General features: G+C 51.2%; 1 protein-coding gene and 1 long non-coding RNA gene across 2 annotated transcripts in view; one reads left to right on the forward strand and one right to left on the reverse strand.

Annotated features, from left to right (window-relative positions):
- Window positions 1–2,846: 2,846 nt before the first annotated feature.
- Window positions 2,847–20,019, reverse strand: LOC121027080 (uncharacterized). The gene is made up of 3 exons (XR_005788542.1): window positions 19,090–20,019; window positions 6,850–7,133; window positions 2,847–3,618 (listed from the first exon to the last, which is right to left on the reverse strand). It is a non-coding gene; the product is annotated as an uncharacterized LOC121027080 (long non-coding RNA).
- Window positions 20,020–20,156: 137 nt separating this feature from the next.
- The window catches only part of FOXD2 (forkhead box D2), a 7,263-nt gene continuing 6,659 nt past the window's right edge, over window positions 20,157–20,760 (forward strand). The window contains exon 1 of the mRNA XM_040455977.1: window positions 20,157–20,757. Within this exon, the coding sequence (XP_040311911.1) occupies window positions 20,456–20,757 (302 nt within the window). The 5' untranslated portion in view covers window positions 20,157–20,455. The remainder of the gene's footprint in view (window positions 20,758–20,760) is intronic.

Below are 20,760 nucleotides of genomic sequence, written 5' to 3' on the forward strand. Positions count from 1 at the left end.
CCGCGGCGGCCAGCCCCGCCCTGCGCGCCCCGTCCTGCCCGGCTCGGCTCGGCTCGGCTCGGCTCGGCGCGCGCCTCGGGGACGGAGCGCGCCTGTGACACCTGGCCGCCCCCACCCCATTCCCACCTGTGAGCCCCCTCGGGGCGCTCCCCCGGCGCTGGATCGGGTCCCAAGTCCCAGAGCTGGAGCGCCACCAGCGAGGGAGCCCCGAGCCTTCGGAAGCCAGACTTTCGCTGTGAAGCCGCCTCCTCGACTGGCTGCTAACTTCTTCCGCCTTCCCTCGAGTTTTCACAACACATTCGAGGTCAGACTTCTGGGTTCATGACTCCATTGCTGTCTTGCCTCCATTTCCCCACAAGTTTGCCCCCACCCCCACTTACCTGTCTGCAATTTTTTTTTTTTTTTTTAAACTGGGAGAGAGCGCCCCTTCTGCACAGACACACCTGTCTATTTCAGTCCGGGAGGACAGTTCTTCGAGATTTCTGAACAAGCCTTACCAGGGGCTCCTGACTGAAAGGGGGGTTAGTGGGCTGCCCCACCATTTGGAAAACATAGGGCTTATTGGGTTATTATTTTTTTAATTAAAGTTGGTTTGATTAAAAAGAAAGAAAAAATCTTCTTCTGGGCTCGGTGTGCTGGCTGGTGACTTGGGGGAGTGGTTTGGGGGTGAGATAGGGGGTGAGTTTCATTCAGGGTCTTGGGTTGCCACAGGGTGAGCGCCTGGTCCGTTATCAGGCAAAAGTTCATGAAGCAGGACTAGGATGTGATTAAGCCATAGCTGTGCACACAGTGGGCCTAGTAAAATGCCACCACTTGCTGCGTCCCAGAGGCTGGGCCAGATGAGAGGGTGTGCGCATGGCTGTATTTGGCTAGTGAGTTTGTCTGCTGTGTGGGATTATTCCCAGCTCCCATGGATAAAGGAGCATTGGCCACTTCTCTAACAAGCTCTTCTAGAATGTGCCAAGCACTGTTCAGGCAATGGAAATACATCATTAAGCAAATGGGTGAGATCCCTGCCTAATGGAGCTTATGGATCTGTGGGGGAGACACATTACCCATCAGTCCTCAGAGAAATGAGATAAATGCTGTAGAGCCTTGCTCTCCAATTATGGTCCACGGACCTTCAACGTCACTTGGGAGCTTGGTAGAAGTGCAGAATCTCAGGCTCCACCTCAGACCCACTGAATCATCAGATTCTGCATTTTGACAAAATCTCCAGGTGAGTAGGATGCACGGTACTCTGAAGGAAAGGCACTGAATCAAGACTGGGGGCTAGATTTAAAGGGCTAAACCTCCCAACTTTAAGGAGGGACACCATGAACCACACGTTCCCCCACCGAACTTCTGGAGCTGGACTCTGCATCATCATCTATGCCCCCTGTTGTACCTACCCTGCTAGATTTAAGCTGGGGCAGCTGCTACCTGAGCTGGTTACCGACTGTCCCCAGCACCACGGACAGGGCAGCTCAGAGGAGAGACTCAGAAGCTGCAGTTTGAGGGAGTTGGCCTTTGACCCTGTCCTGCTCCCTGGTGCTGACCCAAATGGTAAGCATCAGGCTTTTCCAAGCTCCCCTGCCCCAGGACTGCCAGTCTAGTGGGACCTGGATTGGGGGTCGGGGAAGGGGATCATGTGTCAAGTTCAGGGTGAATGTGACTTGCATGATGGATGTTGGATGTGCCTGATGCACCTCTTAGTGACAAGGATTTAAAGCTCTGGAGTGGTGCTGGAGGGTGAGGGTGGAGACTCAGCAGCTCATAGGGGAGAAAGGGCAGGAAATCTGAGAAGGCAGGGAAGGCCCTCTTTGGTGGTAGGACACTGGGTAATGACTGTCTGGTATGAAATGCCCCGAATAGACACCCTCCTTTAGCTATTAACCCCTTTGAGGAAGAGTCAGACCTAAGCTGCCTGAAGCATAGGAGCCCTTCACTTAATGCTTGTTGACTGACTGACTGACTGACTGACACGATGTTGTGCCTAGCTTACTGAATAATGACTGGGCTGACAGGACTTTGGCAACTTCTTACCCATTCCTACTTGCAGTCCTTGCAGTGACTTGCAAAAGAGGCAAAAGAGGTGGAGGTGGGGGCTATTTCCCCATTTGTCACATGAGAAAATCGCCCCTCCCTGGAGTCCAGCAGGTAGCAAAGATACAGCCAGTCTCTTCTCTAAGGAGTAGAGTTCCATAAACATCAAAATATAAACTTTCTTCTGTTTCAAATGATGTTACAGCTCTTCCTCCTGCCTCAGAGCACCTCTTGATAAAATCCTTCCAAATCCAAAAACTTTCCAGAGGAGAGGAGAACCTTTCTCAGTCTATTGAAACAGGAAGTACCTTGTGAGCTCTGATTTCCATTCTCGTCACTGTCCTACAGTTCTCTGTCTTGGAACTCTGGGATCTTGGGACTCTGAGGACAAGGTGGGAAATGTCTGTCCAGAAATACTAGAAAGGTCACTACTAAACTGGAAAATCAGAGAGATTTTTTAAATGCCTCTTTAATTTTCCTTTATTCAACAGTGTCGGGTTTGCTATGTGCTGGGCCCTGTGCTGGGCTCTGAGGCCAATACAGAATCTGTTTATGCCCTCACAGAATATGCTACATGTCATAGAATGCCCTAAGAATTTTGACACCTTGGTAGATGTTGAACAAACAAAAACAAAAGCCCTAATTCAACTCTTGTCTTTACAAGTGCCAACCACTTATCTAGAAGTAAGATTTCAATATGATTCTCTCTTCCCCCTTTTAGGGGAAAATAATCTGAATAGAGCCTTTAGGAACCTTAAGCAAATACTCCCCCCCCTTCATCCTTGTAGAAAACTAGAACCTATCTTTAATCTGAAGACACATTTTTGACACTTAATTTTTGTTTTTATTAAATTGAAACAAGCATATAATCTAACAAGTCAAATAGCAAAGGCCTATGAGAGTGCCTTGCCTACTGTCAGGATCCCTGTTTTGTTCCCTAGAAGCATTTACTTTCAATTCCTTTTTGTCTCTTTTGGAATATACTTCCACATTTCTGTTCTCTTGAAACAGTAATGATTAATTTCCTATCATAATAATAATTTACCTCTAAAATCATTATTTCTTTCCATCCCTGCCCAAACCATCAGCTTTTAGCATTTACATTCTGTTACCATATGAATATTGTTCTCAGATAAGCTGCTAGTGCATCATGACTACAAATTTTTTTTTTTTTTTGGTGCAACTTTTAACTTTTCCTGGAGTCAATGCCTTATTTTTTCATTTGCCTAGCTTTCTTTGTCCCTATGGCTAAATCTTCCTGTATTTTCCGAAAGCATTGGGGTATACTTTTTCATGAGGTCAAACTTATCAGGAAGTCTGTCATTGCTGTTGGTGGTTGTATTCTTCCTTTCCTGGGAGTATTTCTCTTAGAGTTCTCTGTCTTCCAGATCCAGTATGAGCTGACTGCTCTCCATGTCTGCTGCACAGATGTGGACCTGAAATTTCTCATCAGTGTTATCCTTGGGATTCCTTGAAATTCCCTCCACTTCTGTCCAGCGCTGGATTCTCTGCTTCCTGGATTCCACCTCGTCTTTTTTCTTGGTTTATTTCTTTGTTTCAGTTGAGGTAAATTGTGGGAGAAATTTTGCACATCTGAAATTAAGATAATTATTTTAGTACGGGAAGCTAAGTGTGCACTTTGACAATGAAATGGTTGGCCCAAAGCTCTACCTTTGTAGAGTCTTATTTGGGGAGGCTGAGGAGGAGGGGAAGGGGAAATTGTTTTATGGGTTCAGCATGCACTATGTATGGGGAAGCTGGGATGGTGGCTCAAAGTTATGGAAATGAGGGGTGCCTGTTTTGGCAGGAAGATAAGGCAGGGGACAGTTCTGAGTTCCTTATAGGAATATATAGGTGAGCTGAGGGGGTTGCTTCCTAACCTAGGGAGACTTGGAACACTGGATGGATGGCTTTGGGCCCAGGATGGTGCCGAGCTGGTTAGACAGTCTGTTAGACCCAGTTCAAGAAGTGGCCAACCTCACCCTGACAGGGGGAACATTGGGTACATAGAAAAGTGACATCCTTGGAAGGGACATAGGTAAGCAGATCAACAGAGAGGCTCCTTCGTGCAATTTTCAGGGCCTTGGGCTTCACTTGGGAAGGCAGAGGGAAAAATGTACGACATGGAAAACCCTCTACTATTAGTGACTTGGTTGGTTTTAAGCCCATGTGAAGTACCTGTTTGGGAGATCCTGGAAGTATGAGGTTGGGGAGGATTTTGAAAGATACAGGAGGCTAAAGTAGTCTTTTTTAAACAAAAAAAATTCTGTGGACCCCCAGTATTGACCTAGACGTTAACTTTTTTTAAAGTTTATTTATTTATTTTGAGGGAGAGAGTGCGCGCATGTGTGCATACACACACACACACACACACACACACACGCAAGCGCGCACGTGAACGGGGGAGGGGCAGAGAGAGAGGGAGAAAGAGAAAATCCCAAGCAGTCTTTCCTGCTCTCAGTGCAGAGCCCATCTTGGGGCTTGATCCCATGAACTATGAGGTCATGATCTGAGCTGAAATCAAGAACAGGATGTTCAACCGACTGGACCACCCAGGCACCCCAATCTTAACTTTTTATTATAATATCATTTAGTATGTGCAGATATAAAATTCTTAGACTTGTATCTTGTATGCAACTATAAAACAAAAATTTAATTCACAAGTTAAGTTCAAACAGAGCTACAAGATAAAAATTCATATTCATAACATTAATCAAATGTAAAAAAGATATTGTTTTGCTGAAGCTAAATAAATCACTTGCACCATAATTGTGGCCTTGAGCGCTCCATCACAGTCTTTTGGGTTTGCTATGGCTTGAGCCACGATGCCTAAATTCATCCACCATTGTTTTCTTTTGAATGAAGTACAAGCATTCCTTCATATGGCAGGCCATGCCACCAACTGGCCCAAATACAGCATTTACTTATAAAGTCTACATTATTTTTTTGCCTTATCTCAAGATTAAAGTAGTATTACTTGGGGTGCCTGGGTGGTTCAGCCAGGTAAGTGTCCAACTTTTGATTTCAGCTCAGGTCATGATCTCGGTAGTTCCTGAGATCAAGCCCTGTGTTGCACTCTGTGCTGACAGTGCAGAGCCTGCTTGGGATTCTCTTTCCCTCTCTCTCTGCCCCTCCTCTGCTCATGCATGCTCTCTCTGTCTCTCTCTCTCTCTCAAGATAAACAAACATAAAAAAATAAAAGTAAAACAAACAACAAATGTAAATGAAGACTCTAAATATCAGGTCTCTGATATTTATATCAGGAGGTCATGGAAGTGGTCAATTATATGCTTATATGAATGTGTTTATGTGAATGTGAAATGAAAACACAACATTCAAAAAATGTTCATAAAGTCCTACATGTATAAGAATATGTTCTTGGCCACATTTTGAATTAAGTCCTTGAAAATTAAAAAATGCTTATCTAGGGGAGCCTGGGTGGCTTAGTTGAGCGTCCAACTTCAGCTCAGGTCATGATCTCGTGGTTCATGAGTTCAAGCCCCGAATCAGGCCCTGTGCTGATAGCTCAGAGCCTAGAGCCTGTTTTGGATTCTGTGTTTCCCTCTCTCTCTCTGCCCCTCCCCCACTCATGCTCTGTTGCGCTCTCAAAAATAAATAAACATTAAAAAATGCTTATCTAAATAACTCTCAGGTCAGAGGAAAATTACTATGTATAAATTAATAAAGGTGAGAAGAGTACATATTAATCCATAGGATGTAGTCAAACCTGTGCTCAGAGGAAATTTCATAGCCCTAAATATCTATTAGAGAGGATCTGGGGTGGGTTGGGGTGGGGAGACCAATGAAAAGGTTACTGTGGTATCCAGGCAGAGAAGGATGGTAGCTTGGTGGAGGTAGCAGTAGCAATGGAGGGAAACAGGTATACAAAGGTATAGAAATGATCAACCATTTGGCTAAAATCTTTCTATTCCACAGAGGTTACAAACTTTCCCATTTAATCATAGCCTCATGCCGAACCTGAAAGCTTGGGGTGGTCAGTTGACTGGCACACAACCTGGTCTGGCTTGACTGATTTGAGGAGTGACTAATCTCAACACACCGATTAGTACAGAAGAAATGGAAAACACTGTCAGAAACTGTCCCTCCATTGCTCCCACCAGAGAGCACCTAGACTAGCTGATTTTACCCATGAATTCTGTCAAACTATCAAGAAACCCATTTTTCCAGTTTATATAAATTGTTCTAGAACACTGAAGAAATGGAAGACATTCCAATTCTATTTAATACGTTGTCGAAGCCTGATAAAGAAGGGGTGAAAATGCAAAATATAGCCGTCCTCGCATCTGAAAGCAGATGCAAAGTAACTCAATGAAATAGCAGCAAGTCGAATCTAGTGGTGTATTACAAAAAAATGCACGATCAAACACAGTTTATTCCTGGAATGCAGGGTGGCATTATTGGAATTATCAGCTCCAATTTACAGGATATGAAATTGGGGCTCATAAAGGTTAAGTGACTCACCTGGGCGAAGCTTAGAACTTGACTCTGGTACACCTGACTCCAAAGTCATTCTCTGCCTCTGAGGAAGAGGCAAGTGCAAGTGGAAACTGGGCTCAACCTCCCCCCCCGCAATTCCTCTATTCACCCAATTTTCCGCCACGCCCCTCCACGGTCCTGATCTGGAAAGGTATCTTCCAACCCAAGTGACAAGTTTTAGTCTCCTTTGTCTTTCAGTTTTCTACTTCCTTCCCTTCTGAGCTCCATTCTCTCTGACCCCTTTCCCTGTGCTCCTGTCCTCCCTCCCTCTCCCCTCATCAATTTGGTGGAGACAAGAGCGCCACCTATTGGCCACCTTTTATGTACCTGATTGGAGCAGGAAATCCAGGGAAGGAAGCCAGGATGCATTTGGATGCTGTTTTGGGCTGGGAGTTGCTTCTGGTGGCTGGAAGTCACTTGCTCCAGTGGGGAACCCAGTTGCTTAGTGTGGAAGAGGAAAACTAGCTGCAGTTACCACCTCTCCTTGGAAGCGCTCCCAGGTCTCCCGTCCTCCTCCATTCTTCTTGGCAGCTCTTGGTAGCTGCCCCGTTGTAGGGGGGCTTGGAATGGGGTTATGGTAGGCAGTCCCAGCTGCCAAGAATTGATCTACTCTGTGAGAGAGAAACAGAGGAAAGTGTGCTGAGCTGAGGTCAAGAAATCTGAGGTCTGGTCAAGCACTCAGGCAACCCCTTTCCTTTCTCTGTCTTTCACAGCGATTCTCAATGCTCTCCAAGCCCCATGACTGTGTGCTCCTCCCCAGCTGAGGACTCACATGAACCAGATACTGCCCCTGCCTCAGAGGTGTCAAATATAGGTGGGAGACAATATAGTGTGTAGCGTGCTGACAAGATGAGGGGGCTTGTAGGTCACCTTGGTCACTCACCAGTTAGAACCTCTGCTCAGCCTCACTCTCCTCTGAAAAAGGGAGAATGTGCCCTGCCCTCTCTGCCAGGGTGAGATGGCTTTTGTTTTTTTAAAAAAACTTTTTAAATGTTTACTCATTTTTGAGAGACAGAGAATGAGCAGGGAAGGGGCAGAGAGAGGGAGTCACAGAATCTGAGACACAGAATCAGACTCCAGGCTCCGAGCTGTCAGCACAGAGCACAATGCAGGGCTCGAACTCACAAACTGTGAGATCATGACCTGAGCTGAAGTCAGACGCTTAACCAACTAAGCCACCCAGGCACCCTGGGTGAGATGGCTTTTGTAACTGCTAACGTCACTGTGATGGTGGATGAGGATATTCTACCCTGCCTCGCTCATTGGGCAGCCTCACCAGGCCGGGCATGCAGGGCCTTGTCCTGAAATACCCCTTGTCTGGAGGCTGGGCTTGAGGTTTGGGCAGTGGAGGAGAAGTAGAGACAAGAGGGCTCCATCCTGCTTGAGCATCAGATCTTAAGCCTCAGACTGGCTCCCTGAATTGTGTAGGGGCTAGGGCTTGGCGGGCTTCACAAGGAAGTCTTCCTGGAGGAGGTGAGCTCTGGTTTGGGGTCTTGAAGGAAAGGAGAAGGTCTGCTATTCCGGTTTCTATAAAACCCCCTTTCCTCCATCCTAATCCCTGTCCAGCCGGGCAGACTGAAAAAGTCTGACTACTTCCAAAGCAATTTAGGTGGGTCCAAGACAGGAGGAAGAGACAGAGGGATGGGGAAGAGAAGAGCAAAAGGGTAAGGTAGAAAGTTTGGGGTCCTAGCGAGCCGACTCACCTACTTCCCTGCCTGATGGGCGACAGGCCAGAGCCCGAAGGCATCCACTAGATTGGGCTTCTATGTCCCTGCCTTCAACATTAGCCACCAACCATATTTTCAGGTTGGGGCCCACAGGAAGTGTTTAGCACATAGTTACACTTTTTCTATTCACACGTTCTACATACTTAGCCTTATTCATTAGGATGATTCCATTGTTTGCTTGAAAGTATTTATTCAATTGTCAAATAGGCTATAAATTTACTTGGCTTTAAAATTATAAAAAGAAAGTATTCGGTGAAAAGTCTCCCTTCCATTTTTGTCATTTATTTGCCCCAACAGATAATCAGTTATTAGTTTTTTATTCATCCTCTTAGCTATTTTTGTTGTATATACAAACCAAAACAAATATACATTATTTTCTCCTTTAAAAAAAAAACAAAATGAGGGGCACCTGGGTGGCTCAGTCGGTTAAGCGGCCGACTTCAGCTCAGGTCATGATCTCGCGGTCCGTGAGTTCGAGCCCCACGTCGGGCTCTGTGCTGACAGCTCGGAGCCTGGAGCCTGTTTCAGATTCTGTGTCTCCCTCTCTCTGACCCTCCCCCGTTCATGCTCTGTCTCTCTCTGTCTCAAAAATAAATAAAGTTCTTAAAAAAAAAAAAAACAAAATGGGAAGCATAATGTTTACCCTGTTGAGTATCTTGAATTTTTTTCACTCAATAATATACCTTGGGGTCTTTCCAGATCAACAGATAAAGGGCTTCTTTATTCTATTTTACACAGTATACTATTTCCTCATATAGATGTGCCACTATTTGTCCTCCTATCAATGGACATTTACATTGTTTCCAAGCTTCTGGCATTCCCAAACCAGTTGCAATGAGGCCTTTATACATATATCAGGTGTGCGGGTGTATTTGCAGGAGAAATTTCTGGAAGTGCATTTCCACGCGGTCCTTGTCAGGACACCAAGCTCCCTGTGACCACACTGGCTCTTTTGGTAACTGTCCACTTTTATTTCTCAAAGGGCCCCTTGGTGACTGTGGTCAGAATTCCACTTTCTTTCTTTTTTTTTTTTTTTTTAATTTTTTTTTTCAACGTTTATTTATTTTTGGGACAGAGAGAGACAGAGCATGGATGGGGGAGGGGCAGAGAGAGAGGGAGACACAGAATCGGAAACAGGCTCCAGGCTCTGAGCCATCAGCCCAGAGCCCGACGCGGGGCTCGAACTCCCGGACCGCGAGATCGTGACCTGGCTGAAGTCGGACGCTTAACCGACTGCGCCACCCAGGCGCCCCCAGAATTCCACTTTCTTAGGACTGTCCTCTCCCCAGTGATCTTCCCGTCAGAATCTCTCACTAGGGCCCCTCACTAGATGTTTTGCTCTGGATCTGGGAAGACTGGGCACTTGCCACCTCCACTCTGGGCGGGGTCTGTGCCCTGGCCATCAATATGTCCAGAGTAATAGGCTCCTTCTCCTTTCCAGTCCCCAGACCCTGGGCATCAGTGGCAGGTGTAGGAAGCTCGCTCTTCGGACCTCTACTGTTCAGGCCTCAGGCCTCCTGCCAAATGCTGCCATCTCCCCTTCTCTGCCATCCCCTGTCTCCAATTGTGATTCCCTTCTTCTCATCACAGGGCAGCGTTCCTCTCCGGCCTTGGATTTCCCATTTCATCGGGAGCGGCCCCAGCTTTGTGGGAGAAGTGGATGAGGGAAGATCCAGCAGCAGACTCCCTGTGAGAGGCATGCATGTGACTAAGGGGGAGCCAAACTCCACTTCGTAAAACAAGGCCCTCAGCAGCCTGGGAATGTCTGGGTTGGCCCAAACCTGTGATGTCAGCTCCTGTAGCAGATAGCACCATTCTGGCTGACCTAGATCAGGATGAGCAGGAGCCTGGGCAGGTCAAGACCATGCAGAAACAGGGTTATTATTACTGCTGTGGATGGCAATCACTCATGTTTGGAATTGTACATAGGGCATGGTAGTTAAGAGCCCTGATTCTTGAACCAGACTGTTCAAAACAGGGGATACACTTCTTACATGTGGATAAGGATAAGGAAACAGAGGACCTGGGAGGGGCAGAGGCATGTTTGAGATTATACAGGAAGGCAGGCACAGGGATGAGAGTAGATCTCAGGCCCCTCGACTCAGGCTCCACTGCTCCTCCCTAGTCACAAGAACATATCAGGGGGAGATGCATTCTGCTAGAAGGTTGGAGCAAGCATCCTCAACAATGTGAAGGTTGGAGAGGCCAGCCAGGATCCTCACGGAGGCAATCTGACCCATAGTTGGCTCCAGCTATAGTACTAGGTATCAGGAGTCCCTGTGAGGTGGCAGGCTAGAGAATTTTCTTGGTTTCTGTCTCCAACCCAGCTATCTGGATCCTTCACAAATGAGGAAACTGGCTTTGGAAGGTTATTTGTTTGAGACAACTACGAGGTGGGGACATAATTTGAACCCCTCTCTGACTTGTAGTCCATCTGCTGTACCTAGATGCCTCTAAGGTTCCTATCCAGTGAAGGGCACCTGGGTGGTTCAGTCTGTTAAGTGTCTGACTCTTGATGTCAGCTCAGGTCATGATCTCATGGTTTCTACGACCCGTGTAGGGCTCTACACTAACAGCTTGGAGCCGGCTCTAGATTCTCTCTCTCCTCTCTCTCTGCTCCTCCCCAGCTCATGCTAATGCTCTCTTTCTTTAAAAATAAGTGAATAAACTAAAAAAAACAAAACAAAAAAAAAAACAAAAAAAACCTACCCCAACATTCCTATCTAGTGATTACCCAGCCTCTGCTCACAAATTTCCAGCGATGGGGAGCTCGCCACCATCAACGTAGCCTATCACACCTCTGAGGGACAGCCCTATTGGAATGCTTTTCTTCCATTGGAGTCATGGATATTGAGTCTCCTGACAACCTTCAGGCTCCCTTTTGCCTGGGTTTCTGTGCTCCAGGTCAACATTGTAGAGATTTGAAGATGGGGACTGTGTCAACCCTGGGCCCTTTATTCTCCAGGCTAATGACCCTAGACTGGTCCTTTGTGTCTTTGGGCATCTTCCCATCCCCTCCTGTATTAATTAGGGTTAAGTTCAGCTGTGAGTAACAGACTCCACCCTGCCCCCTGCAAAGAAACTTCCACAACAGTGGCTTAACCAATATTGAAATGTGTTTTCTTTTCACATAAGTCTGTGCGGGTGGTTCAGGGTGGTGTGGTACCTCAAAGGTTTCAGGGAACCAGGATTCTTTTCTCTTGTGGTTCTGCTGTTTGTGAAATTCAACTCAAACTAGCAGAACCTCGTTAAACTTAGCTTAAGAAAAGGGAGAATATCAGTAGAATGTCTGGAAAGTCGAACATGAAAAAACGCTCAACATCACTCATCATCAGGGAAATACAAACCAAAACCACAATGAGATACCACTTTACACCTGTCAGAATGGCTAACATTAACAACTCAGGCAACAACGGATGTGGGCGAGGATGTGGAGAAAGAGGATCTCTTTTGCATTGTTGGTGGGAATGCAAGCTGGTGCAGCCACTCTGGAAAACAGTATGGAGGTTCCTCAAAACACTCAAAATAGAACTACCCTATGACCCAGCAATTGCACTACTAGGCATTTATCTACGGGATACAGGTGTGCTGTTTCGAAGGGACACATGCACCCCCATGTTTATAGCAGCACTATCAACAATAGCCAAAATATGGAAAGAGCCCAAATGTCCATCGATGGATGAATGGATGGAAGAGGTGGTATGTTTATACAATGGAGTATTACTTGGCAATCAAAAAGAATGAAATCTTGCCATTTGCAACTACGTGGATGGAACTGGAGGGTATTATGCTAAGTGAAATTAGTCAGAGAAAGACAAATATCATATGACTTCACTCATAGGAGGACTTTAAGAGACAAAACAGATGAACATAAGGGAAGGAAAATAAAAATAATATAAAAACAGGGAGGGGGATAAAACATAAGAGACTCTTAAATATGGGGAACAAACAAGGGTTACTGGAGGGGTTGTGGCAGGTGGGATGGGCTAAATGGGTAAGGAGCACTAAGGAATCTACTCCTGAAATCATTGTTGCACTATATGCTAAGTAATTTGGATGTAAATTAAAAAAAAAAAAAAAAGAATGTCTGGAAAGTCGAAGGGTTCTAGTTTCAGGCAGAGCCAGGGGACTCGGCACTGGTGTTAAGCTGTCTCTCTCTTTAGGCTGTTTCCCTCTGTGTACAGGCTTCAGTGTCAAACAGCATTCTCCATGTGACCTTCTGGTACGAAAGGAGAAGCACGCCTCCTGCAGTCCCAGAGCCCATATATCCCAGAGCCCCAGACTCTCCATATCCTGCAGTCCCGGAGCCCAAAAATCCCAGAGCCCCAGAATCTCCACATCCTGCAATCCCAGAGTCCATTTGTCAAATCTTGTTGAAGGAATGACCAGCTCGGCTTAGGTCACTTACTCCTGCATAGATCAGCCACTGGGCCTTGAATCTGCAATGCTATGGTTGATCACGCTGGGTTGTCTGTCTGCTCTTGGAAGTAAGTGTGAGGGACACAGAGATTGGACAGTCCCATCAGGGGACCATGGGAGGGGAAGTCTTACCCAGCAGAGAGCTGGGACATCCAAAAACTGTGAATGTGTTCAGTTCATCATGGTAAGGAGATTGAATTTTGTCTTACAAGCAATGGGGAGCCCCTGGAAGATTTTGGCAGGATTTGGCTGGTTCTAGTGGTCACAACATTTTTAAAAGAAGGAAACTGAGGCAGAGAACACGAGAGAGAAATCCAATGAGTGCTGGGGTCAGGGACCATGGAAAAACTCTCTCTCATAGGGGGGACATGTTATCCCTTCAGTGGGGACTGATGGAGGAGAAACATGTCTGTCTTCAGAGAACACATATTGTCTTCAGAGAACACACTGGTGATGTCATCTATCTTTCTGGGGAGTCCCAGACAAGAGGGAGAAATACGTCATGCCATCCGTTCATTCACTCGTTCAGTCCTATATCCACATGTCTAACATCCACTGAATACCTACTATGTGTTCAGTTTTGTCCCTGGCAGGAGGCAGAGTGATTGAGAATGATGAGGAACATTTAATGAGCTCTTTCAAAGTTTCAGGCACTGGGCTGAGTGCTTTATATGCATTATTTCATTTGATGCTCACAACAACTCTATGAGGTAGGTAATTATCATCCCCACTTTGTAGAGGAGCAAGAGCGAGGATGAAGGCAACATAAGGAGCATTCTCAAGGAGCTCACAGTCTACAGGGGGTGACAGACCCGAAAACCAGTCATGACAATGGAGGGAGCTAAGTGCTTTGGAGGCACACGGGCAGGAGCCCCTCAGAGCCTGGCCAGTGTGAGATGTTGTCCGGGGAAGCATCGCATGAAGCCTGACATTTGAAACGGGTAGAGGGTTAGGAGGACTGAGTCAGGCAGGAGTGAGCCTCATGCAAAGGTAGAGACGTGAGAAAGGGAGAGCAGTTGTGAGTGGAGTGCAGGGGTTGCAGGGGAGGCTGGACAAGCAGGCTGGGGCCAGGCAGCCTGGTAACCTGTGCAGACAGATGAGCAGGTTTGGGGCAGTAACTACTGGGGCCATATGGAAATTGCATGAAATTCACCCTCCTAGCTTCTCCTTTAACTTATTAATTGCAAGCACTAGATGGCCTCCTCCTGGAGCTCTGAGGTCTCAGCAGCACCCCCTGGGTGTGCATTAGCAGCAGGGGTTTCTTGGCTCCCCCTCCCTTCCCAGGACAGAGGGGAGTGTGGTAGTTGCTTGATTCGAGGCTGTGCCCAGCCTCCAGCCCATTCACCTCCTGATGTGGGACACTTAGCCAACCCCTGAAATTTGTTAGGGCCCTTCAAAGTAGCTTGATCTGGGCTAGGGTTGAGGAAAGGGAGTCTGACTTTCCAGGGCAGCTCCGCTCCTTCTTCCTTCCTGCCCCACCCTGGAGCAGTGACCACTCCCACACCCCATTTGGCCTGTATTTCCCCTCTCCTATGTCACCCCCCCCCCAACCAGTCCTCACCCCTCAACATAAGCCCTTCCCCACATCCAGGTGAAGTGGAGAGGGCTCTTGGCTTGGGAAGTGAGAGGTTAGGGATCTAGTTCCGCCTCTGCTACCAATTTGCTGTGTGACCTTGCGCAAGCCAGCCCTCCCTCTGGGTCTCAATTTCCCCCTCTTGGAAACGAACTTTGAAAACCTACAGTCCAATTTTGGGATAAATGACTTCAGTCTTTATTTACTGGAGGGAAAGAAAAACAACACACCCAGCGTGCAATGCAAAGGGTGGGTGGAGTATATGGATTAACGGTCTTTTGGGGAAGGGCGAGGCAGGAAGCAGGTCGGCTGTGCAGCGCGGTGTGCGAGCGCTGGAGTCAAGGGTTTCAGTTCTGAGGAGCTCAGGGCAGAAAGAGAGCAAGATGCTTTGGGCTCTCCAGAGGGCTTCTTTCTGGAGGAAGCAGGATTTGAGCAAGGCTTTAAAGTATAAGTACAGGTTGGGAAGGGACACAAGCATGCGCAAAGAGGAGTCCGGAGGTTATGAGTCTCTGGATGACTTTGCCAAAGGGGTGGGGTGGAGAAAGGGCGCTTTGGTCCTAGACCTGGTCGTCCAGTTCCTGACTCTCTGTGTGGACGCGCCGCTCCTCCAGAGGTCGCTGTTCCCCAGGAATCCCTCACCTGCATCTGCTGGGCAAGGCCGAGACTCCCTCTGGTCTCCTCGCTCTGTTTCTGTGGGGCTTACGCGGCTCCACACGGGCTCCAGAGAGGTCAGGCAACCAGCATCATGTCTCCAACCACCCAGGGACTTACGGTCTCACCAGCTACGCTACCTGGGCCTCCGAAAGGCTAAAGGCGACGGCGTGTGTGCGTGTGCGTTGCGTCGGTCACCGGGTTCGGGCGGCTGGGCCCCCACCTCCCTTCCCTCCAGTCTTGCCCCACTTCAGGGCTGCCGAATTGCGTCCGGGTCCGAGGTCTTGCTGCTCCAGCGGCCGACGTGCAATGGGGTGGGCAGGAGGCCGCCGCTAGTCTCCTGGCTCTCTGCAGCGCCGTGACCGTACGCTCTCCTCTCTCTCCCGGCTGTAGTCCCAAACCCGTACCCAGGTTTGCACCCACACATCCTCCTTCCCCGCCAGGGTCACGCGGTGGGCCTGGGGTGGTGGGTTCGCAATTCCCACGAGGTCGCGCCGCTTCGGGCTCTGGGGTAGAGCTGTGGGCCTGGATCGCAAGGCTTCCAGGGCAGTCCCCTCAATCGTGCGGATGGCAGGATAGCACTCGGGACAGGCGCCGGTCGGACACAGAGCCACCACCGTCCGGAGGGGCACACACACGCGGACAGAAAAACAGACCCCCGGGCCCAGAAACCCAGGACGCACTTAGACAGTAGGGGCACTTACCCCTGAGGCTGATGCTCTGACACACCTGGAAGCGTCCCCTTGACCCCTGCCCCCAGCTGCGTGTCTCTCAGGCGAGGGGGAAGCCTGTGGCAATGCGGTCGCCGGGAAGCCAGAGCCCCAGGTCCGGCGGCTGCGGGGCCGTGCTGTTTTCACCCTGGGCCCGCAACCCTCTTCCCACGAACCAGAGTCCGCAGGCTCCGCAGCTCCCCCAGGTCTCAGCCGCCGCGCGGTGCTGAGGCCGTAGGGGGGCTCAAGCGAGCCCCCCCACTAAGAAGTCCCAGGATAGGGGTGCTGGGAGGTGATCGTGGCCAGGCAGGGTGAAAGGAGAGAAAGACGTTTCCTCCGAGAAGTGGAGGGTACGCGAGGTGTGGGCAACAGCGGGCGGGCAGGGCAGGTGGTCGGTGGCGGTGAAGGCGCACCCGCTGGGAGCTCGGTCATTTCTGTGCAAGCAGTGGGTCCGACCTCTCTCTGAACTCTGACCCGGAGCCCGGCTCCTGTGTGGGGGGGAGCCCCGCCGCCTGACGTTCGTCCTTGCAGGTCTCCGGATCTGGAGTCTCCCGCCTCCCGCCCGGGCCGGGGAAGCCAATCGCTCTGGAGCAGGCGGAGATCCGGGTGGAGGAAGGGATCGAGAGACGTCCCGGCTTCGGCCCAACAACTGTCTCGCCCCAGAGCTGTAGCCGGATGGGGGAAGGGGAAGTGGGGGCGGCTGCGCAGGTTTCGCCGCTTTCCCCTGGGCTGGCAAGGTTTGTGAATAAAATTAGAGAAGTGTGCGGGCGGGGTGTCCCCCTGTCCGGCTCAGGCCGTGCTCGGCTAGCAGAACTCACAAGGAGGCAAGGCCGCGTGCGGTCGGGCCTTGCAGCGTCCCCGCCTCTTGCTAGCTCCGCGCCGCTCTCTCATAACCATCTGATAGCTCTCGCTTTCCCCTGGCAGAGAACAGCACGGTTACAGCGACCATGAGAAGGAAAGGGAGGGGCCATAAACGGAGGGACACCACCGAGAGCTAGCAACGCATCACGATAAACAGGCAACAACTCCCCGGTCTGAACATTCTGGAGAGGACCCTGCCCCCCCCCCCCGTTCCCCCGACACCCCCCCCCCGCAATGGGCGCCCCCAAACGCCTCCTTCCAGTTGTTTCTTGGCGGCTGGAGGGAGGTGGCCAAATAGTAAGGAAGAGAAAGGAGGCTGCAGGACCCCACTAGTGATACTGTAACCAAGACCCACAGAGCCTGTGGCCTCCTGCTTCTTGAAGGCTTCAGGCATGGGGGCTGAAGCACAGGTTTCGCCAGAGGAAGTGACAGACTCACCAGAGATAGCGAACACCACCTGAAGACATAGAAGAAGCTGAGCCCACTGTGGGAATGCTGGTGCCAGGGTACAAGTGCAGGAAACTAAATGCATTCCATGTGTCCCGTAGCCCTTCTCCCAGCCCCCAGTTTTCACCTACTCCTGGCATTGCTCAAGACAAATTGGCCCTTCTAGATTTACACTAGAACCTTGGAAGGGATGAGCGACTCCCAGAAACACCTCTCCCCAGGGAAGAGTGGAGCTTGGTCAGGGGCTAAGCAGACTTATTTGGATAAGTAAAGGAGCTCTGGCCTGAGAGTCCTGACACTTGGGTCCAAGCCAACCCTGGGAGTAGGGTGAGGGGGCTTTAAAAGCCTGGCCAAGTCACATGATCTCCTGAGCCTGTTTCCACTTCTGTAAAAATGTATGTGGGCTTGAAGGGTCCGGATGATTCCTTAAGATCATGTTCCACCCCCACATTGCAGAATAGGGGCTAGGCGTCCAGTATCCCTTTTTCCCAACCTGGGTCTCAGCAGCAGGGCCAGGCAGAGGCTGGGGTGGCAGCCGCAGCTGCTGGGTAGAATTTTGCCTGGACCATCAGAACCCAAGATATCTGGGCAGCAAATGCCTCAGCCGGTCTTACCCTGAAGCTGGGCAGGAGGCTGGAGCCTGGGGAATCCGAGAGTGCTGACAAAGAAGGGAGTTACTGGTTCATGCCTGCCACTTTAGAAATGAAGACATTCTGAAGGTGAGATGTAGTAAGACGATGCCAATGTCATTTTTCTATTTTCTTAGATACTAGCAGAGAGAGCTGGGCTGGAGTTGATATGTGGTACACAGTGTGGGGTGTCTGTGAGTGTGGGAGAGTCTCCATGAAGTAATAAGCTTACGGTATGTGCAGGTTGCCAGATAAATCTGCTAACTCTAGCAACCTAGGTATGAGCTTATTTAGGCTGATGCAAAAAATTTCTTTCCAAAGCCCCTTCATCTTTTTTCCCCCCTTTTTCCCCCCTAGAGGGCCTTATCTCCTAGAAAATTCCAATCCCTCAAGGCCCCTAGTCCCTGCCCAATTTCTTGTCCATGGTTTGAGGACTGGCCCTCTTCTCTTCTCTCCAAAGACAGTCTGTTTATGTACACCCATCACGCTAGGTGGATCCCCTTGGTCTGAGGTGTGTGGTTGTGAGGGGATCCGAGGACTTTCTCTCCCAGGATAAGAGCAGCCAGACCTGCTTGCACTCTCCTCTGCTCTTAGCCAGATGGCGCGGGAGGATGGAGACCTCTATCATGAAGATTAAGTGACAAGCACCCAGCCCTGCTCTATCTTGTAGGAGCCTAGGTGAGTCCCTTCCTCCTTCTGGGCCTCTGTTGCCACATCCGTGGAATGGGAGAGTTACATTTACACCAGATTATTCCATAGACTGGAGACTTAGATAAAAGAGAGAATGTATTCACTCTCACATCAACCCTGCTGAGATACAGCCTGCAGAAGCTGCAGCCCCCACCCTTCTCCCAGCACTTATCTTCAGGGGACCTACTTCAGCAGTGACCCCAGAGGGTTAGATAACTCAGTTATCCCAGCAGAGGTAACCCAGTCGAAGGCTAGACCAGAGCTTGGGATCAGGATGGGAGGCTACCCCACCCCCACCTTCTTTCTCTCTCCCCAAGAGTCTGCAAAGTGCTCGCAATACCCTCTTCCTAAGTAGCCTAGAGTGATATAGCTACTTTTAGGTATTAGCATGAGGTAGGTGCTTTTAAATCTCACTTTTATAGGGGAAGAAATAGAAAAGAGTTTAAGAAATTTACCCAAGGTGACAGAGCTGGGAAATAATAAAGCCAGGACCAGAATCCCAGCAGCCGAATTTCAGAGTCCCTGCTCTGAACTACTAGGCAAAGGAGAAAACTGAGGCTGGGTAGGGGAAGCAGCTTGCTGATTGTCATACAGCCTTGTAAAGGCTGAGGGTGCTGGGTCTCAGGCCTCGCATGCCGGAGCTTTGACCACTGCGCGGCGCTGGCGGGGCAGCAGCCCGTCCATCAGCTCAGTTCTTGCCCACAACCAGTGCCCTCACCTCTGTCTCACCCCCCCTCCCGGGTTGAGACGGGCCCAGTCTGAGCTGGAGATACTGGTTGCTGGGTTCCTGGTCAGGGGAGAAAGAGACTTAATGGGATGGGCAGAAACCCGGCTGGTGAGAAGAAGAGCACAGGACCAACCTTGTGTGCACAGGATCCTGAGAGATGAGGCAACGCTGGCCCAGGGCTGAGGTCAGGGTTCATTGAGGAAGGTCTCTGTGGGGGTCCTGCTGCTGGTCCGTAGAGCCTAAGGGTCCGGGGCCGGCCAGAAAGGGGGGGGGGGCAGCCCTGCAGTGCGACTGGGGGGTGGGGGAAATTGAACGAGGGATTCTCGACCCCCAGAGACACCCAGACAAACGCAGGGTTTCCACTGGAAACGGAGGCAGAGATTCACTGAAGGCGAGAGACACAGAGTCACTGAGCCCAAGACAAACGGATACAAAGACGAAAAAGGGCGGAGTACAGGCAAACTCAGAGCGATGGCTCGGTCCGGGCTCCCGGAATGCGGCCAGAGCGCCGCAGAGAAGCTTCGCGGAGAGCCCGACAGGCGGGCGACGCACTCCCGGGTCTTCCCGCACACACTCCCGCGTCTGGAGTCCCGTGGCGCCGCAAGAGGATGTGTGGCGGGGTCTCGGCCTTGGAAGGGAGGAGAGGAGCGCAGCCGGAATCTCTCACCTCTCCGAGGCCCGGGGCCGAGAGCGCCAAGTTTGCTCCTCGCGATCACTCAAGTGCGTCTCCCTTTGGGCCGGAAGCCGCTCGGGCTCCGGCGGGCCCCGCGCTGGCAGCTTGCGTCCGCGCTTCCCCGGCTCGCGCTCCAACTGCGCTTCGGTCTTGGTGGCCCCCAGGCGCTGCCTTGGGAAGAAGATAGGTGGGGGCGTCGCTACTTCTCCCGGCGCCAGCTGGCGCCCTCGTGAACCTTAACATCCAGGGTCTGAGCGCACTGAAGGCAGCGGCTCCAGGGAGCGGAGCGTTTGCGGGATCTGCGGGAAAGGAAAGACCCGCCTCCGGCCACCGGAGCCAGCTCCCGCCGCGGCGGCTGTTGGTTCCCGCCGGGCCCCTCCGCCGAGGCACTCCGCCCGCCCCCTCCCGTCCCGCCCCACCCCGCTCGGGGAGCTCCGCCCCGGGTTCGCGCTCTTCCGCCTTAGGCAGCCGCGAGGCGGGAGGGACTAATCCCCCTACCCCCCATCCCGGGAGGGACCGGGGGCCGAGACCGGCAGGGGTCAGGGGAAGCCTCAGCTTCTTCCGCCCGCGCCCCGGGTGCAGGCGCCCTGCTGGGGCTCCCGGGGCAGAGGAGGGAGCAGCCAGTCGGGTGCTCTCCGAGAGGTGAGAGCGGCTAGTTGGGCCACGAGGGGGCGCTGCGGAGCTGGGGACACCCCTCCCTACCCGCCTCAGTCCCCCGCCCCCTCCCCGCCCGCGCGCAAAACACACTCGCCCCAGAGGCAGCGCGGCGGAGCCCGAGCCGCGGCCGGAGCGGAGCCGGGAGAACGGCGGTGGCGGCGGCGGCACCATGACCCTGGGCAGCTGCTGCTGCGAGATCATGTCCTCCGAGAGCTCCCCGGCCGCTCTGTCCGAGGCCGACGCAGACATAGACGTGGTGGGCGGCGGCGGCGGCAGCGGTGGGGGGGAGCTCCCTGCCCGCTCCGGGCCCCGCGCCCCCCGGGACGTGCTCCCCCACGGCCCCGAGCCTCCCCCGGAGGAAGCCGAGGCGGACGCAGCAGAGGACGAAGAGGAGTCCGGCGGCTGCTCGGACGGCGAGCCACGAGCCTTAGCGTCCCGGGGGGCGGCGGCCGCCGCAGCGGGAAGCCCCGGGCC

This window comes from Herpailurus yagouaroundi, unplaced genomic scaffold, assembly GCF_014898765.1.
Source record: "Herpailurus yagouaroundi ecotype Mexico unplaced genomic scaffold, PumYag 77, whole genome shotgun sequence".
Classification (NCBI taxonomy): domain Eukaryota; kingdom Metazoa; phylum Chordata; class Mammalia; order Carnivora; family Felidae; genus Herpailurus; species Herpailurus yagouaroundi.